Consider the following 21115-nt stretch of genomic DNA (forward strand, 5'->3'; position numbering starts at 1 on the left):
CATCAGCAAAATCAAAGAGAATGAGAGATAGCAGCTTTTAATGGGGATGATAAAGCAGCTTGCATTTCCCTCTTTCCCTCCAAGAATATGAAACTAGTAAGCCTGTCTATTTACCTGAATAGAATGGAAATTGAACAAAAAAGCATCACAGGAGAGATATCAATGGAATAAGCCACAGAAGAGAAAAGCGAAAGATGAGTGAGGCAGAAAATAGAAGATCACAGATGGGCATGAAATGTAATCATATCCCCTGATGTAATGTGTTAACAGCACACAAGATTAAATTAAACATAAATCCAACATGAATCATTTTTACACCGTCTTAAAACATGTAAGCCATTCAAGCTGGCTAAAACCGGGATTAATGTCCGCAGCTCATGAACTTTGGAGAAAGATGCAGGAATTATTTCTAATTAAGTAAAACAATAAACTTCAGAGTGTGGACACAAGGAACTGCAAGTGGCAGACTCTTAAACAAAACACTAAGTGCCGGAGCAACTGGGAGTCAGGCAGCATCTGTGGAGGGATTGCACAGATGACGTTTTGGGCCAGAACCCTTCTTCAGACTGCTTGTAGTAGGGAGGCGAAATCTGGAGAAAAAAAATGGGGTGTGGGAGCCGGTGGGGGAGAGACAGTCTGCCAAGTTATAGGTGGAAAGTGGGGTCTGCAGTGGCGACTGAAGAACAGTCCTGACTGAAAATATCATCTGTTTGTTTGCCCCAGCAAATGCTACCTAGCCTTGTGTGTTCCTCTGGCATTTGTGTTGGTTTTTTTGTGTATTAAACAGGGAGGTTCTGCTAAAGAATATTAAACATCTTTGGTTGTGTGTTGGTTTGTTTTGGTCTGACGCGATGATGATTATCAGTACAAATGATTCCATTATAGGAAGTATTTGTTTTGAGCTTTGATCGGACTTCTAACTGAAATGCTGTCATGCATTAATATTTTACTAGTTTTTCACTTTGCATTTTAGTATAAAGGAGCTCACGTAAAGCCTGGATTTGCAGAACACTTTTACAGTAGTACAGCAAGGTATAAAGGAAGAGAAAATATGTTGGTAAGAATGGCTCTTTCTCAGAATCTACACTACAAAAACATGTAGTACTTGAGCTAAATTGTGTTTATTTTCTCCTTGATAGTATTATGATACAATTGAAGATGCCTTGGGAGGTGTTCAGGAAGCTCATTTTGATGGCCTTATCTTTGTACACTCTGGTACATACACTGATGAGTGGATCTATATCGAATCCCCTATTACTATGATTGGTGCAGGTAAATGTGCAAAGCAAAAAAAATGGCATTTAAATATATTAGTTGTGTTTTGACGGTTTGGATATTTAATTAATGTTGGGCTGTTTCCCTTCCATAATTCATAGTTTAAAGTATAATATGGCTGAATTCCTCATCAGTTTACAGTGCTAATTAAGGTCATAAAGTCACAGAGATATACAGCACAGAAAAGCTTGTTGGCGCAACTCGTCAATGCAACTAAAGAGCCTGTCCCACTGTGGGCGTCATTTGCGCGTCGTTTACGTGGCATCATTTACATCTCACGACGTGCGCGTCGTGCCATGCACGTAATGCGCGCTTGGTGTGCCCCAGGGGGGGGGGGGGGGTTGTCCCTTGGGTCCCTTTTAATTCTTTATTTTCTTACCTTAAATCATTGCCCTCTACTTTTAGACTCTGGTTCCCATACCAGGGAAAAAGATCGTACCTATCCATTTTATGTACGTTTCTCATGATTTTATATACCTCTATAAGGTCACCTCCAAGGATAATGTCACAGCCTATCCAGTCCCACTTTATAAAAAGCCTTCCAGTCAGAACCTTGTCCATTTTTATTACACTCTGAAATTCCTATAGCTGTATGACCAGATCTGTACACAGTAGATAGACACGAAAAGCCGGAGTAACTCAGCGGGCCAGCCAGCATCTCTGGAGAAAAGGAATGGGTGACGTTTCGGGTCTAGACCCTTCTTCAGATTTGAAATGTCTCGACCCGAAACATCACCCATTGCTTCGCTCCAGAGATGCTGCCTGTCCCACTGAGTTACTCCACCCTTTTGTGTCTATCTTCGATTTAAACCAGCATCTGCAGTTCCTTCCTACACTGTACACAGTGGTACGCGTGGTCTCACCAAAAGCTTCTCCAGTTGCATCATGACATTCCAACGGGTTCTCAATGGCTGATAGATGAAGACCACCATGCCAAACGCTGCCTGCACCACCTTGCCTATCTGTGTAGTGATTTCAAGAGAACTATGTGCCTGAACCCGAATTTAAGAGGGAGTTAGATGTGGCCCTAATAAATAATAATAATAATACATTTTATTTATGGGCGCCTTACAAAAATTTAGCAGGTAGAGGAAAAACATGTAAGGGAAATGAAATAAATAGTAGAGACATGACTTGTGGCTAAAGGGATCAGGGGGTATGGAGAGAAGGCAGGTACAGGATACTGAGTTGGATGATCAGCCATGATCATATTGAATGGCGGTGCAGGCTCGAAGGGCCGAATGGTCTACTCCTTCACCTATTTTCTATGTTTCTAACCCCTTGGTCTCCCTGTTCTACAACACTCTCCAGGATCCCACCGTTTACTGTGCCCTGGGCGAACTTACTAAAATGCGGCACTTTGCACTTGCCTGAGTTAAATTCCATCTGCTATCATTGACCCAATTTTCCAGTTCACCTACACCCTGTTGGAATCTTGGATCACACTTTTCACCCTTTACTGCACCTCCAGTTTTAGTGTTGTTTGAAACTTACTAAACATGTTGTCAACATTGTTATACCGATAAATAATATAGACTAGAACAACTGGGACCCGTCGGGTCCCTGTCACATGGGAGGCCTGGTCCCCCAACACAATATTACGCCACTCACCCATAGCCCCCACGGGAGGCATGGAGAGATTTAGAGAGATATAGACCATGTGCGACCTGTTGGACCCCGTCCTGCAATCCGGCAGGGGGGGGGTTGCAGGACAATCACAAGTACTCTCATCGACGAGGGTTCGGTTCAGTCTGAAGAAGGGTCTCGACCCGAAACATCACCCATTCCTTCTCTCCAGCGTCGCTGCCCTTCCCGCTGAGTTACTCCAGCTTTTTGTGTCTATCTTCAATTTCAGAGTTAAATAATAAACACAAGAGTGCTGGAGGAATAGGCGGCATCTGTGGAGGGAATGGATTAGGAGTTTTTTCCCGCTAAGTTATTCCAGCTTTTTGTGTCTATCTTCAATTTCAGAGTTAAACAATAAACACAAGAGTGCTGGAGGAATAGGCGGCATCTGTGGAGGGAATGGATTAGGAGTTTTTTCGGGCCAGGGTTCATCTTCAATAGGAAGGAACTGCAGATCAGGCATGATATTCTTCCGATTTAAATTGGAATTCCGATTTTTTTTTTGTTTTCATATTTGTCAATTTTTTTTGCCTGATTATTTGGCGGCCAATCAACCCCTGTCTCTAAGGGGGTTGTGTCCAATCACCGACCAGCTTCCCTTAAAATTCCCATCCAATCAATAAATCCGTTTCCTCCCGTCCAATCAGCCGCTGTCTTGAAAGGGCATTGTGTCCAATCATTCATCTGTCCTCGCCTTTCTAAATACAGATAGATCTAGTATTTCCCACCACTGTTGTTAGACTCGCTGGCTTTTTGGTGCCTGGTGAAGTAGAAACAAGGAACGGCATATATTGGTTTACAAAATTAAGACATAGTACTGGGGTAACTCAGCGGATCAGGCAGCATCTCTGGGGAACCCTGGGTCCCAACCTGAAGCATCATCTATCCATGTGTTCTTTTGATTCTTGGTGCTTGTTGTCTCTTGGCCGGAAAGGAAGAATGAACTTGGAGAAGTGGAGCAGAGATAAGAGAAACGTCTTGAATAAGTGAGACCTAAAATGTTTAGCCAGGGTCTATTTAAAAAAAAACCATTTTCGATAAATTTAAAAGCGGAGTTCTGATTGTATTGTAGGCAAAAGGAAATAGTTGTTTTAATTAACTAGAAATGGGTGCTGTATTATTTGACACGTTAGGACTAGATATTAGCAAAATACGTCTAAATGCTATACCTCTTCCCCCCACCCCCCCCAAGGGGCAGCCATTTGGGTGATGGATATTTACACTTATGGAATTCATAAATCGCCATTCAAAATTTTGAGATATGGAATAAAAATTCATTCTTGCAGAACTCGTCAGAAAGATAGATAGGTAAATAAAGTAAATCACTGCAAAGTATGCAGAGAACTGAACTAGTTTACCAAGGCTGCCGGTTCACAGCAGGCAGCCATTTAAGGGAATTGCTTTAGAAACAGACAAAGCAATCTCTATTATGTAATTTTTACTTAAATAATAAAAAAACCCATTTCTAGTAAATTAATGCAACTTTTTGCTTTTTCCTACAATGCAATCAGAACTCCCTTGCAAATTGTGGGGCATTGCTGTGAGAGAAAAACTTACCTTGGAAAGCATCTCCACTTATACCATGAGGTTCAATTGGGGAAAATGATTTACATTACGGAAATTTGTGGTGCAATGGTTTTCTAGGAATACAGACCCTCTGCAATGCAGGAATACACTATTTAAAAGGTCATTTATGTGGACAGTAGTGTTTTGCTAACGTGTTGCTTCAATGCACTTTCAGCACCAGGCAAAGTTGCAGATAAAGTTATAATTGAAAATACTAGGGATTCTACCTTTGTATTTATGGAAGGTTCAGAGGATGCCTATGTTGGATATATGACAATTAGGGTAAGTGCTATGAAATGAATCGGTTTGAAATAATTTGATAATAGAACTAACCGATGGACAATGTACTTAAGCCTGCGCTTCTTTATTCTAGTTTAATCCTGATGATAAATCAGCACAGCACCATAATGCACACCATTGTTTGGAGATCACTGTGAATTGCAGTCCGATAATAGATCACTGTATCATTCGCAGTACTTGCACAGGTCAGTATCACCGTTACCGGCTTAATGAGCCTGAACGTGTTTTAAGCTATTTTGCTACTAACATTCAGACTTTGACTATCTTGTATTTACAGAGTGCCCTGTCTTTAGTACATTTTTGTTATAAAATAAGCAAACTGGTGTTTACTGAATTTTATTTTAACTTTGTGTGCTGTTAACATTTACAAAATCAATGTACGTATGTGGAAGTCAATAAATATGAAATAAAAACAAAATGCTGGAAACACTGCAGGTCATGCAATATCTGGAAAAAATAGTTAAGGTTTCAGGTCACGTACATGAATATCCCATTACCCATCTCTCATCTTTGTTCTTATTTCTGTTCCATTCTGCTTTTATCTTTGCTCTCTGTTCCTGATTCTGTTCACCAAAAGTTTTTTTTTTTTTCTTCTTCCATTTTCATTCCATTTAGATAATTAGTCACCATCCCTCTTCCACCTTCTCTGCTAAAAATAGTTTTCATTCTTTCCCAGTTCTGATGAAAGACCTGAAACGTTAACTGTTTCTCTTTCCATATATGCTGCCTGACCTGCTGAGTGTTTCCAGCATTGTCAGTTTTTATTTTAAATAGTATGGCTTGCTAGTTTCATATTCTTGGGGTAAGTATGGAGAAATGTAGGCTGCTTTATTATCCACCTTATGCTTCACCATTTTCTTCATCTTCTCTTCTGCCTTGTCTTCTTTCAGTTCATGTTAGCCGAATAGAAACAGGCAGGGATTCTTCCTCAATTTTTACTGTTAGCGTTTGTGACTGAGCATTGGCAAAACTAAAGGTTTTCCCAACTTGTCTGCTGTTCTACCAAATATAAGCCACAAAATGAAATAGTAAAGAAAATGCATTTCCCTCCTTTTATCACTAACCCCAACTCAGCTACTTTTGTTCTCCCTCGTCCACTTTATTGGTCTGTGAGATCCATTTACTTGGTGCATTAAAACACCAGCTTCCAAAAAAAATCTGTACATGATGGGTGTTGTAAGTGACCTTATATTCATGAATTCAGCCTCAAATGATGTTCATATATCCATTTTACCCTCTTGCTCATTTTTCCCCATGTCCACCCACCCATCCCCCTTCACACAAACTTTGATCATGGACTGGGTGGGGACTGGATTTCAGATGTGGGGTGGTGAGGAAAAGAAATAAATTAGAGCCCTGCTATAGTCAGCGCATGTGTTTCTAGTACCTTATCATGGGTATTTTTGCAGCTGTTGCTTTATTGGTGTACTTTGGATATGTAAATAATATTACAAAATAAAGAACCATCGAGCCATTTAATTTGTTGGCTTCATTCAATTAAAAATGGAGGTACTGCAATTAAAAATGAAATAGTATCTTCTGGCTCCTTGCAGATTTTCAAGTTGATAACCAGTCCATTTGTAACATGCTGTTGTTTTAAAACATAATCCTAGCCATTTCCATCCCAGAGGCCACTCCGACTTACTGCTGTAACATTAATTGTCACTTCAGCTCATCCCCTCTGCCACTGAAGCCATCAGCTGCACACATTAATTTATCAGTGCCCTATTGACCAATATCCCAATCCAGTGAATTTAATGGTACCTAAATCATCCCGTCGCTATTCATCCTGCTTGCTTACAGCCCCTTTCATGCTGATTTATTTAGGCATTTGGGGTCTCCAAAGTCTCAATTTTTTAATTTAAATTCCACATTTTAAACCCCTTCATGAGTGCTCTTCCTGTACTGGTCACTCACAGTGGGAGCCACATCTAAAGCAGCATTAGCCCACTTAGGGTTTTTCATTTAGATCATCTTAACCTACTTTAACCTAGCTTTTAATTTGTCCCATTGTAATAAATAGCTCTTCATTTAATATCTCCTTCTGTATCAAGTCTGAAGTCTCTTTGGTATGATAAATAAATACAAATGCAGGTTATGTATTATAAAATATTTGTCTATTCAGAAATCCAAATATAATGTACATTAACTCTGAATTTGAATTTTATTATGTGCCTCATGTTAGTATACATTCCAAGGTATCATTCTTTCTTGTTGAAATGGTGAAATTTGAATTACTATGTTTGTTGCAGTTGGCTCTGCTGTATGTGTCAGTGGTCAAGGAGCATCTCCTACTATCAAGCACTGCAACATTAGTGATTGTGAAAACGTTGGGTTATATATTACAGATCACGCACAGGTATGAGAGTGCATAATGAAAGTGACTTTTTATTGAACAGTTTTGTTTTCGACCCATAGCTTAGTATAATCTTTTTATTTCGTAGGGAATTTATGAGGACAATGAAATTTCAAACAATGCTCTTGCTGGAATCTGGGTAAAAAACCATGGAAATCCTATCATCAGGAGAAATCAAATTCACCATGGGCGTGATGTTGGGGTCTTCACATTTGATCATGGCATGGTAACTCTTACTACTTTCGATAAGAATTTGATAGCTGATGAAGTGGATAATTACTGAATTAATCAACAGAATGAATGTTTGGCTTGGGATGTAGCAATTCATCAGAATTTCAACTAGAAGTATTTGCTTTTGCATGTTACTGTGGATGTTGATTACAATCAATTAGGCTTTTTATTGGTGATGTGTCTTTTTTATCCCCCTCTCTCAACCCCAAAAGGAAGGAAATCAATCTCCTAAATGCCAACTGGAAATGGTTTATTGAAGCTTCACAAACTTGCAAATATTTATACCACTGCAGCAGAGCTTCTGGTACACAATTGATGCCGTGATTAATTTACTTAAAATAACTGTTTTTGACATTTGATGACTGGAATCAGGAGCAAGATACTTGCAAGATACATGCCAATTATTTTTGGCATGAGGTTATTTATTGCCATGACCTTGTTAACACAAATTGTATGTTTGCTGACAGAGCTAATTTAAGTTTTGACTAGATTGGTTTTATTCTGTTAGACTTTCTGTTTCTTAACAAGATGATTTTAGCATGTTTCAGTCCTAAGATGACCTATGTAAAACATTTTCAAGCAGGTAATGTAAGGACTTGTAATTTATTTCTGTGAAATGTTTGAGGGGAAATGGAGTGGAGGAACTGGGGATACAAGAGACCAGAGATGCTAGAGGAACTCTGGTTCAGACGGCATCTGTAAAAGAAAATAGACCAGTCTGAAGAAGTATCCCGTTGCAAAGTATCATTTGTCCCATTATAGACAGAAAAAGATCGAGTAACTCAGCGGGACAGGCAGCATTTATGGAAAGAGGTAATGGGTAATATTTCGGGTCGAGACCCTTCTTCAGACTGAGGTGCCCTGCGGAAGGGAAAAATAATACACATATTATCTGTCCCGTCTCCTTCCACAGGTGCTGTCTAACCCAGTTCCTCTGGCAGTTTGTTATTTGCCCTGTGAGAGACCTGGTAGGCCTGCTGCCTCAGTTCCATTGATCTGGGTTCAATCCTGAATTTGAGTGCTGTTTGTGTATAATGTATATATTCTTCCTCTGACCAAGTGAGTTTCCTCGCACATCCCAAAGATCTGTGGGTTTGTAGGTTAATTGGCCACTGTAAATTGTTCCCAGTGTGTTGATGAATGTTAGAATATTTGGGGAGCTGATGGAAATGTTAGAAGATTAAACAATTGGATTAACTTTAATGGGTGGGTTTGGTGGTCCAAAGTGCCAGTTCTTGTGCTACACAACTCAATGGTTCTACTGAAGAAGTGTGTCAACCCGAAATTTCACACATTCCTTCCCTCCAGGGATGCTGCCTGTTCTGCTGAATTACTCCAGCATTTTGTGTCTGCCTTCAATGGTTCTACCATCAAAAGCTAGATTGTAGGAAGGAACTGCAGATGCTGGTTTAAACCGAAGATAGACACAAAAAAGCTGGAGTAACTCAGCGGGCGGGATAGGCACCATCTCTGGAGAGAAGGAAAGGGCGGCGTTTCGGGTCGAGACCCATCTTCAGACTATCAAAAGCTATATGTTGATCTCAGAGAAGTTAAATTACGATTCCATCAGTTTGCAACTTCCTTTAAACCTAACAAAGTTCTTCCATATATAACCACTGGAAGAGTTTGTACATCAATTCCTTCAGAATCCCTTGACTTAATTGCAAATTTCTGTTTAACCAGTGGTATTGATATTGCCACACTTTGCAAAACCTGTGTTTGTATTCATCTATACTTGTGGCTTATAAAAATGTTTTAGATGCATTAAAATTTTACTCAAGAAGTGCTTTTTGAGCAAGATGCATAGGACATTATTCTTCAGTCATTTCTGGAGCAATGAAGTACCTGACGTTGAAAAAGTATCTTTTATATCTCGAAATGTGTTTTATAAGATGTCTTGTCATTCATCATTTACCATAATCAATCCGGTCCTTAGAATTATCACAGTTTTTATGAGTAAATATTTATCGGGCTGAGGTATTTTGAGACCTCAAGAATTGCCTTTCAATTATAGTTTTTCACCCATTGCAATGGTTTTATATATAATTATAGTAGCCTAAGTGTACTTGTTCAATTTCATTTAATTAAGATTTCACTCTATTTAGGTCTTTTAATATTGAACACATGTTCACTGTTAATGAAATCCATCATAAATTACAGCTCTTAAATGTAGTATGTTCCTGAATCAGCTTTCAAACTGAGATGTATGATTGTGTTAACCATAGTTATATGCTTAAATGTTGAATGGATGAAAGGTTGTAGCATGGAGATAATTTTACCTGACCTTTACTTTTGAGGTGAAAATGTGCAACTCTATATAAAATTGCATTTGCTGAATTATGCATGATGCATCTGGCATGAAAGAAAAACATTTCAGTCCTAACAAACTGATTTTTTTTCTCATATCTCTCAATTTTCTCACATTAATCAGATGACATTATTAATCAGGTTTTGCACTGAGGAGCTGACATAATACATTGGCTCCAATTTTGTGTTAAGTGATTGTCTTAGATTGTTTTAATGATATGAGGCAAAAGGACAAAATGTAATTAAATCCTTATGTAGGTATCTCACCCATATCTGTTGTTTATGGTTGGTTTGTCACATCCTTGTGGCCAGGTAACTGAAAGTATAGAAAGGTGCATCATTTTCCTCAAGGGCCTTTTGCCACGACTCTTATGTTTTGGTTTCCTTCTATGTTTTCATGGGCTTTGATTCTTGTGGTTCAAAACCTCAAAAAGTCCAATATTTTTCTTTGCTTTCAATTGGATCCAGAAAAGAGGGTTTAAGATGAAATGGCAATCATGAAGTACATACAGTGGTTTTGATCTGCTCATCAAAAATATTAATGTTTTCTGCAGATACGGTTCACAAGGGGGTCTTGTTATTTTGAAAACGTTCACCTTTTCCAAGACATCATTAAATTACATAGTTTTAGAACATGGTGGGCATCCAAAATATGCACTGCTGCTGAATCTAACCGTTTATTTTAAACTCATCCACTCCTTAACAAATTTACGTACCAATGTTTAATTAGCAAAACAATGTTATGATTTTAAATAGCATGCAAGAAAGTTAGAAAATATTGTTTTGCCAGAATACAGTTATTTACAATATAAACAAAAGTCCAGACTTTTTCTTCACGCTAAAAGCAGATTTTGATGCATCCTTGGCTTTATAAATTTCACAATGGCTTTCCAATGGAAATGTTTTGAAAATGTTTCCTTCACTTATTTGGGATTTCTACTCCAGTATATGAGTGAAATGCTCCAATTATATAATTTTAAAGAAACTAGTATTGTCCTTGTACTGTATTATTACAAAGCTGACAACCAAACTTGGTTCATTTGTTATTTTTCAACGTATTGGAAACTGAATTACATAATTAATAGCATTGTTAGTCAATAAACCTTGTCTGCTTTATTATTTTCATCGCCTCATAGTTTTAGCAGGGAAGCAGCTATATTAAAATAGCATTTGGTTTTGTCTTAATTAATGTGTGGTATATTAGTTGCTTTGGAAAGCAGTTACTCGCTGTATATGCCAGTTCCCAAAGTGAGCGAAAAGAAACAATAGCTATCAGTGTTGTCACTTCAGTTTATCGCTACCAAAAGCGAAACAGATTGAAAGTGTATTATGGACACCATAGTTCCTGAGGGAAAAATAATCTGGACAAATAAAACGTATGAAAAAAAAAAAAACTGCATGCACCCATTTAAAAAAAAAAAAACTTTTTTGTACTTATTATTCTCCCAGATTTAAACAGTCTGGTACAGCAACTGCAGTACAGGTAAGAGGACTTAAAGACCGAATTAGTTTGCAACTGGACAAAATATGGATAGGCTGAGGATTCCTGTTCTGATTAGCATCTGCTAACTTTAATTTTGAATATTCTTAATGTAGAGTCATAGAGCATGGAAACAAGCCCTTTGGCTAAACTCGTCCATGCCGATCAAGATGCCTCATCTGGACCAGCATTATTTACCTGCATTTTGCTAATTTCCCTCAAACCTTTCTTATCCGTGCAATGTCCATGGAAAATGACTCGGTGGCAGAAGATCAAATCAAATGTCCCGGAATGATTGGGAAAAATAACTTATGAATTCACACAATGCATTTGCAGTATGTTTGTCTTAAAGTTGTACAGGGTTTAGTAGGTAGTGGGATTTAAAAAAAGGAAATGTAAGTGTAATGCTGAAAAGGTTTGGTTTGAGCTGACATAATTGCAAATGAAAGTTAGGACATGGATAATAGATAATAGTGATTAAGTATTTTCTAAAGTTTTCATGGGATTCTTAGATGTGGATTGAGAACTAGAAATTTTGGATCGATGCATTGCAGAATGGAGATGGTATTGCAAGTGGGAGGTTAATGTGAAATTCTAGATGAGGCTGGAATTTGTGTGAAGTTAATGTCGGGAGGCTTGTAAAGAGTTGGCATGGCTCAGTAGTTCAAGTGGACTCTTTCTGTGTTAAGGATAATGTGTATTTGGGGGTGCCATGGGAGGTGTCAAAATTAAGTGATGCGAGATTCTGCATGTTTATGGCAGTGTTGTGAATGTAAAATTAGCCTCTTAAGGGAACAGTAGCCACGTGGGATTTTATAGTTAGCTCTGGGTGAAACAGGAGAGTCATATTGCACACTATTTGAGCTGATGTAAGTGAGAAGACAACACAGGTATAATTAGGAGCTAAGGTTCCCAGTATTCAGGTAGAAGAAGATTTGCTTCATTCATGACTTAGTATTCGTTAGTTTTATTGCAGTTACAAAAATTAGGATAGTATTCAATAAAATTGACACTTATTGCAAACATTCAAACTTCGCCATCGTAATAGACAGTAATCCTGGATGGTACCCGTAGAAGAAGATAACGATTTGTGAAATTTGTATTGGGAAACACAAGTTGAAGGGCAGCGGTTTAATGCTTTAAGTGAGACTTACTTAAACTTGATTTTTTTTTTTAAGTGCTTTGATTATCTCCTAGATGTATTCTGTCATCCAGAGAAAAAGTAGAGTGATGCCCTGTAAGATATGTTTTGGTAGTTCAGTTTAGTTTATTGTCACGTGTATTGAGGTACAGTGAAAAGCTTCTGGCAGGGAACTTAAATGGGTAATTTCTGATTAAAAAGTTGAATTTTGATTCCTTTTCCACTGAACTTAGTGAACAAACACACGGTGGTTCAAATTTAATGATTTAATTATCTAGCATTTGATCTAGAGTTTAGATTTTGAGGTTGATTGTAGACTGCCTCCATCATTCTGTTTGGGGTAGCACTTTGCTGCTTGCTCAGGCAAACACTGTCTAAAGTTTGCAGCTCATATTGGTGTGGAATTTTACCACTCACTTTAATGAAACAAAATGGCTGAACCTGCATCTTGATCCAACAGTATCTCAGGAAGCAAATTATAAAAACCCTTTGTATATTTTGTGGGAAAAGTGAGAGTATGAGAGTATCTTCTATTTCCTTCAAACCTAAACTTAAAAAATAGACTTGGAGGAGAGGGAGGTATTTTGTGATTAGAGTTTTGATTCTTCCAGCATCTGTAAGTCACACAGCAAAATGCTGTAATTATATTTATAGTCAGTGCACTTCATATTTATACTTTCACCACAAATGATCATAGAATATTGGTTTTATTTGTTTCAGGGTTACTTTGAAAGCTGTAACATTCATCGTAATCGAATAGCTGGTTTTGAGGTGAAAGCCTATGCAAATCCTACCGTGGTTAAATGTGAAATCCATCATGGTCAAACAGGAGGAATTTATGTTCATGAGAAAGGACGAGGACAGTTCTTAGAGAACAAAATATATGCAAATAATTTTGCTGGTGTATGGATTACATCAAACAGTGATCCAACAATTAGGTAAGCCTTTGACTATCATTATACTTAGCAAAATAAATGTTCTAGACGTGTTAATGTTTATTTATTCCTTTCTTTGCCTAGGGGAAATTCCATTTTTAATGGAAATCAGGGTGGGGTTTACATCTTTGGAGATGGTAGAGGCCTTATAGAGGCAAATGACATTTATGGTAAGTTGTGGAATATAAATGCCTTTATGCTTTTGCATTTTTACTTTTTAGGTATACAGTGGTTAAAAATGGCACCTTTTTTATTGTAGGGAATGCATTAGCTGGAATACAGATTCGAACAAATAGTTGTCCAATTGTCCGTCAAAATAAAATTCATGATGGTCAACATGGAGGTATTTATGTGGTAAGTCTGTAATGAGGACATTGCTGATCTAGGCATGGGAATAGTGGATTGGTAAGATTAAACTGAGCCTTAAAAGAAAATTAAATTATCCTGATTTTATTTTCTTTGAGGTACCGTAGTATGTGGAAGTTAAATTTGTAAATGTTTCTTAACCATCCTGTTAACGATTTATAACATGAAAATCTCAGTGATAACTTTTTTGTTTTTCCTGCTTTTATGAATTTCTGTTGAATGAATTGTCAAGTAGAGTAAAGAAAGCATAATCCGGAAAACTAATATTGCAAAAATAAAATGTGACTAAAATGTGCGTGTGATTGTTATACAGATGATTATAATTTCCACTGTCTTAGTACACATACACTTACTACATACTCTTAATAGGCCTTTTTTCTAGAATTTTATGTTTGAATGTTTGTAGAAATGGTACATGGTTCTTTGAATAACTGAAAACAACGTATTTTCCCGTTGTAACAATGTGATTTTTTTAAATGTCGGTAATTGCAATTGCTGTTCCAGGAAAACCAATGTACTGTTTTTGCCACAGTACCTTAATTCTTTTAAAGGGATCAGAAATATGATCAACAAAAGAATGGTGCACAGCAAACTAAAATCTGTTTAAGGGAGGTGGACTGGCGGGAATGAGTTTTGTATAATTCTGTACAAGTTGACACTCTTTACTTTAAAATTTTGAGCATACATTGCTTTCTAAATTATTGTAGTGTCACAAATGATGAGAAATGTGTATTGGCAGTCTGCACTAATTTCCAAATTATTGACTTCTGTTAAGCATGAAAAAGGGCAAGGTGTAATTGAAGAAAATGAAGTATACAGTAATACCCTGGCAGGTGTGTGGGTAACGACAGGAAGTACGCCAGTGCTACGGCGAAACAGAATACATAGTGGAAAACAAGTAGGTTTCAATTTAGTTAGACGTTTTCATGAATCTTGTGGGTCACTAATGCTACAGTATCCATGACAAGAGTGTTTGTTTTGTAAGGTGGGTGTTTACTTCTATGACAATGGCCATGGAGTGCTTGAAGATAATGATATCTACAATCATATGTACTCAGGTGTTCAGATCAGGTAAGATGCATGTTCATCTTAGACAATGTTGTAAATTTCACATTTGATTCTGGCTTGTTAGTACAGATGGGAAGAAAACATTATGCACAGTAATCCGTAGTTTATCGCGTAGCTGTAAAGTGTACCCTGTTTACTTTTTAAGTCAAAAAGCGAACTGCACGGTCAGATTGCCTTTTGGCTGCTAGGTCCTACTTTCTACAAATAGTTTTTTTGTACCAATGGAAAAAACTTCAAAGAATGTTTCATATTACACAGCAAATAACCATTTAAAAAAATCTGCCAAGTTTTACTTGTGTCCACAGTTTTTCTCCAAGCCTGCGATAATAGCATTCCTAGTATTTCAGTGTTTGAAACATTTTTTAAAAGTTTTTGCAATGTGACAATGCAAATGTAGATTGTAAAATGATTTGTATCAAGATTAATTTGTCACATTTACAGTGCAGTTGATTATGAACACCGCAAACCAAGGAAGATTTGCCTTCCACTTGGATGTATTGAATTAGAAAGCAGTTTGTACTTTTATATAGTAACTGCAATGTAGGCGTGGCTTATCTGTAATGGGGGCGTCAGACCAGATCAAGAAATTGCAGCATAAGAGGATTTCACATACAAATGCTCGGTAGCCGCATTATACTAAACATTGCGGAGCTGTCTATTAGAAAAATCTGTGAAAGCACTTGCAATACACATTGGAAGGTAAGGTGTTTGCAAATGGGTAAACTGAATGGAAATGAAATAAATCAGTGGAAAATTCAATTTTCACTTCCGCGGTATCTTTTCTTCTGAATTACTTGCAATTAAAAATCTCCAGGAATTTCTGGTCAATAGTTTTTAAATTTCTTCAGATTGCTGGGCTCTGAAATATGATGCACTTACTCAGATGATAGTAATCCACGTTATTTTATTGAAAACATTGAATCAGGTTGGAAAGGTACATAAACAGAGGAGTGAATGATAAGTAGAATCATGAAAAGGACAAAAAGTCTTCCCTGGGCACCGTTGCACTTTTTACCTAACACAATTTAAGTCCCTTTACAGTAAAAGAATGACAGCATTGTGGATTGTAGTTCAGTACAGTAAAGCCACTGTCCTATTATATTTTCTGCTCATGCTATTTTGCTTATTCAACTGCAGAGTGCAGCCTTGTTCTGGGCAAATGCTGTAATTTTGTTGTGGTTGAGAACACCTACTGTGATCTGCCCCATGTTTTAGAAGTTGCATGACTGTGCCTAATTTAGAATATATGAACTCTGTGTAAATGGAAACATTTTCAAAAGATAGCGGGGTGGCAGAGGAATTGGAAGAGGCTGTTTAGAAATCACGGATTAAAATGGGTGAATAAGTGGATTGCAGATTTTGACTCAGACAAGTGTGAGATCTCCCCATTCACCCTTCATCTGCTTCCTGGAAGTCAGACGGGGTCTTGAGGACCTTCATGAGAGATTTCACTCTGGTGTATCTCTAATTTGTTAATTCAGAAATGATTTTTGTCGCCATCTGAAACCCTTTTAACAATTTTATTATTCAGAATGCCAATAGCATAAAATATAAGCTGTACTGCATTCTCCATTATTATATTTCAGATGCACATTGACATAGAGACATAGAAAACAGGTGCAGGAGTAGGCCATTCGGCCCTTCGAGCCTGCACCGCCATTCAATATGATCATGGCGGATCATCCAACTCAGTATCCTGTACCTGCCTTCTCTCCATACCCCCTGATCCCATTAGCCACAAGGGCCACATCTAACTCCCTCTTAAATATAGCCAATGAACTGGCCTCAACTACCTTCTGTGGCAGGGAGTTCCAGAGATTCACCACTCTCTGTGTGAAAAATGTTTTTCTCATCTCGGTCCTAAAGGATTTCCCCTTTATCCTTAAACTGTGACCCCTTGTCCTAGACTTCCCCAACATCGGGAACAATCTTCCTGCATCTAACCTGTCCAACCCTTTAAGAATTTTGTAAGTTTCTATAAGATGCCTCCTCAATCTTCTAAATTCTAGCGAGTACAAGCCGAATCTATCCAGTCTTTTTTCATATGAAAGTCCTGACATCCCAGGAATCAGTCTGGTGAGCCTTCTCTGTACTCAGATTTGGAGACCAAAACTACTGACAAAACTGAGTTTGAATGTTTTGACCAAATGTTGTTGCTTTCTCCTTTCCCTGGAAGTACTGAGATGTATAAATAGTGAATATCAATGCTAGATTCATTTTTACATATCTCATAAGTTGCCTGGACAGTGGCAGTAGGTATTGACTGTCATGACTGAAGAAGGGTCTCGACCTGATTCCTTCTCTCCAGAGATGCTGCCTGCCCCGCTGAGTTACTCAAGCTTTTTGTGTCTACCTTGACTGTTGTGAGCATCGGACCGAAGTTCAGTCATACTTTGCATAGCAGATCAAGACCTCTGGCGTGCTTCCTACTCAAGCACCTTCCCATTGCTTTGGTTATGATCTGCTAACTGAGAATGTGCTGTGGACTGAACATAGCACCCTTTTGTTTGTGGTTGTGTTCATTTTTATTTGTTTTGTACATTTTGAAGTGCTAATTATACAGCATGGAAAAAGCAGAATTTTACAATGTATGATTATTATTTCTATTAATTGCATGTCACTATATTCTATAGTGTACTTTATCTTCCAGAATTTTTTTTTCCTCATACCGCAATATGGTAGGTCAATTCTCATAGTATACTCGCAGTGATAAAAGACTTTGTCGTAAATTAAATTTTAAATAAGAAATGATAAGCTTTTCAGGCTTGAGGCAATTTTTGTTATTTAAGATTTACCATTAATAATTTTGCCTTCTTCCTATTCTCTATAAATAATATACTAGATTTACTCCATGTTGACATTTACAATGTGTTTGTACTGTGGATAGTTTTAGACTTTATATAAGAACATTTCTAGTATTACACTTGATGGCCACAATTATACTTTACTTGTCTAAAATATTTATTTTAAGTACAGTGGTATGATATCAGTCATAGCCTCGTTTAAACCTTGTGATTCACAGAACTGGAAGCAACCCTAAGATTCGACGCAACAAAATCTGGGGAGGACAGAATGGAGGCATTCTTGTATACAATTCTGGTAAGAGTCCAATGTGGTTCCAGGTTGATTCAGTGATTTTATGTTGTGTTTTATTTTCCACCTTTATTTCAGATCCAAATGAACATATTTCTTGATGTCAATTAATACAGGTCTTGGGTTTATAGAAGATAATGAAATATTTGACAATGCAATGGCCGGTGTTTGGATTAAAACAGACAGTAACCCCACACTCAGACGGAACAAAATCCATGATGGCCGTGACGGGGGTATCTGCATATTTAACGGAGGCAGGGGTAAGATTTCTAGCTTAAGATTTAAAATAAATTGCACAGTTTAGCTTCCCAAAGGGCAGTCTGTCTGCTATCAAGCTTTGAACCCTGGTTCTGGTCTGGTATGATCCACGGCTTGTGGTGTGTTAACTGCTGTCAGTGAGGCAAATAAAACATTTCCAAAATATACTTCCTTTTCCTTGGAGCAGAAGAGGGAAATTACTTTGGGGTTCCTGTGGGTTACCAGTAAAATGAATACGTCAGGTTAGAACAAGAATATTTAATATTCTTATGAAAGGCCTTTAACAATCGAGTTTCCTGCTTGCTGTCGAGACCTCTCGAGTAGGCTTGATTTTCCTGAAGTCCGAGAACTGTGGCATACATGGAGACGTGCCTGTGTACTATCATATTTTTGAATTATAGCTTCTCACGTTTTTGCAAGTGTTGCAAATTTGAAGTCAAACTACTTTTAGTTGCATTCTAAACGAAATGTTGTAATGTCTTGGAGCCCTTATTGATGCAAAACCAAGTTATAGAACTTAGAACAATACAGCACAGGAAGAGGCCCGTGGGCCACAATGTTTGTGCCGAACATGGTGCCAAGCCCAACTCTTACTTGTATATAATCCATATCCCTACATTCCTTGCATATCCATGTGCCTATCCAAATGTCTCTTAAATGCCACTATTGTATCTACCTCCACCACTACCCCTGGCCACACATTCTAGGCACTCACCAGCCTGTAGGTAATTAAAAACGTATCCCCCACATCTCCTTCAAACTTCATGCACTTCTCCGTGCACTTCAAAAATAATCTGTTTGTTGCATCAACATAAGGAGAACTAGATAAGTAACAGTAAAAGTCTTTATTTTCTTTTTTTAATTTTATACATTTAACAATAAAACAATGGATACATTTGGGTTAGAAGTAATAGGTAGCATTATAAATGGGGGGAAAAAACATTCCCACCATCTATTTTAAGCTAAAATGTGGTATCTCGTAAATTTCTTTGTTGCCAGTTTTAGCTTCTAAATTGTCTTAAACACAACAACCAATGATTGCTCATTTGTTTGTGCCCTGCAAGTAACAAATGAAGCAAACATCACACTGCAACCAATAAATGGTCTCCTCACATTCATTGGTGCTGATAAATTGAACACTTTTCAATCATATTTGAATCAAGTTGCCTGGAAATTCAATTGCACAGGATGCTGTTGTGTGCATTACATAATCGCGTTACAGGGGTGAAGGACAATACTGCCATTTCCAGGTTTATTCACTTGGAAAATTGACCAGGTCCTTTCTACCACTAGCATTCAGGATGTGATTTGTCACAAGGGATGACATCATTCTCTATACAATGCTCCTTTTAGAGCACCACAGAAGACGTTTGATGTTGATAAAGGAAACATGCTTGTTACCGAGTGTTACACAAAAAAGCTGGAGAAACTCAGCGGGTGCAGCAGCATCTATGGAGCGAAGGAAATAGGCAACGTTTCGGGCCGAAACCCTTCTTCAGACGGTCTGAAAAAGGGTTTCGGCCCGAAACGTTGCCTATTTCCTTCGCTCCATAGATGCTGCTGCACCCGCTGAGTTTCTCCAGCTTTTTTGTGTAACCTTCGATTCTCCAGCATCTGCAGTTCCCTCTTAAACACTTGTTACCGAGTGATTAGTCTTATCCTTACATTTTTCCCTGCCACTCCTGCTCCGTTCCCCCAACCCCCCCAGTCTGGGCTATTAGTTGGTGTGCAAGGTTTTCAATACAATAACATAGTAGTGTTCCTATGTGCCTACTGCCTTTCAAGCTAGCCTTGGTAAGGAACTGCAGTATGTTTTATTTATGGTGTACATTGTAGATACTCCTTGTAGGTGATGGATGTTTAGGATAATGATTTAGGTGCGATCAAGTGGGGTGCTTTATCTTGAAAGGTTTTGACCTGCTTCAATGCCATAACAACCCGACTAATTCAAGAAAGTTACACCGTTGGCTTGTAACCTGCATCTGCAGAGAGAGAAACTGAAATAAACACATCATTATCCTGATTTCATTTGTGTAGACACTGTTTGACATGCTGAGCATTTCCTAATTTTGGATTTGCAGCATTCAACATTTTCTACTTGTACTATTTACTGGGGAGTTGTACAGCCTGAAAAGGAGTCGCACACCTCAGTTCAACACCTGGAATTTCATTTAGCTGCAGTTGTGTTTGATGGAAGTTGCAGTCTAATGGAGAAAAAGTGGTGTGGTTATTTTCCACATGAGATTCTGGCCCGAGGCTTAGCATATTTTCTCAATTTTAAGAATATATTGCAATAAATTTACTTTTGGTCATGAAATTCTGTATAGCACATACGAGGGAATGGTTACAGGAAAGATAATTGGGGAAGGGGTTAGGACTGATGATGTGAATGCTCTGGGAGCCAGCATAGACTTAAATGCAGTCCCCTATGTTGTAACGAAATGTGAGAAAAAATATATACTAACTTGAGAAATCAAATCTGGCTTTGCATCTTCACTGGATATTGAAATATGCAAAATAACAACTGTTATTCTGGACCCGGCAACGATTTTGCCAACCATTTGCATTCAGTCCGCCAAGGCCTGCAGGATCTCCCAGTTGTTATCCATTTTAATTCCTCTTCCCATTCCTTTGCTGACCTTTCTGCCCTGGGTCTCCCTCATTGCCAGAGAGAAGCCATATGCAAACTGAAAAAGCAACACCTTATATGGCTAGCCCACAGCCCAATGGTATGAACATTGAATTCTCCAATTTATGGTAACTACATAACCCTCCCCCTCGCCCTTCCTTTGCCATATAACCACCCCCCTTCTTTCTCCCTCTCTCCCTACATTCCTTCTTCTAACTTCACAATTTATAACTTCAGTCTATTTATCTATGGCCTTTGCCCAACCATCTGCTTATGAAAATACTCTCCTGGCCTGTGTTGTCCTGGCCTGCCAGGCTTTGTCCTGCCCCTCTTCTCCACCAGCTTTCTTCTCCTCCTCCCCTTCCCCCCACCACACAAAGAGTCTGAATGGGAGTCACAACCTGAAATGGCACTAATCCATATTCTGCTGAGTTGCAGCCTGACCCGCTGGGCGACTCTAGCACTCTTGTCTTCTAAACAATTT

At 38.2% G+C, this 21115-nt stretch overlaps 1 protein-coding gene across 1 annotated transcript in view; it reads left to right on the plus strand.

Annotated features, from left to right (window-relative positions):
* The window catches only part of LOC129699631 (F-box only protein 11), a 95226-nt gene that overhangs the window by 67705 nt on the left and 6406 nt on the right, over nt 1-21115 (plus strand). The window contains exons 6-18 of the mRNA XM_055639602.1: nt 974-1057; nt 1140-1272; nt 4643-4749; nt 4841-4952; nt 7020-7126; nt 7212-7349; nt 13003-13220; nt 13302-13387; nt 13477-13571; nt 14359-14481; nt 14569-14654; nt 17674-17750; nt 17861-18004. Coding sequence (XP_055495577.1) covers nt 974-1057; nt 1140-1272; nt 4643-4749; nt 4841-4952; nt 7020-7126; nt 7212-7349; nt 13003-13220; nt 13302-13387; nt 13477-13571; nt 14359-14481; nt 14569-14654; nt 17674-17750; nt 17861-18004 — 1510 coding nt within the window. The remainder of the gene's footprint in view (nt 1-973; nt 1058-1139; nt 1273-4642; nt 4750-4840; nt 4953-7019; nt 7127-7211; nt 7350-13002; nt 13221-13301; nt 13388-13476; nt 13572-14358; nt 14482-14568; nt 14655-17673; nt 17751-17860; nt 18005-21115) is intronic.

The sequence above is a fragment of the Leucoraja erinacea genome, chromosome 8 (genome assembly GCF_028641065.1).
Source record: "Leucoraja erinacea ecotype New England chromosome 8, Leri_hhj_1, whole genome shotgun sequence".
Taxonomy (NCBI): Eukaryota; Metazoa; Chordata; class Chondrichthyes; order Rajiformes; family Rajidae; genus Leucoraja; species Leucoraja erinaceus.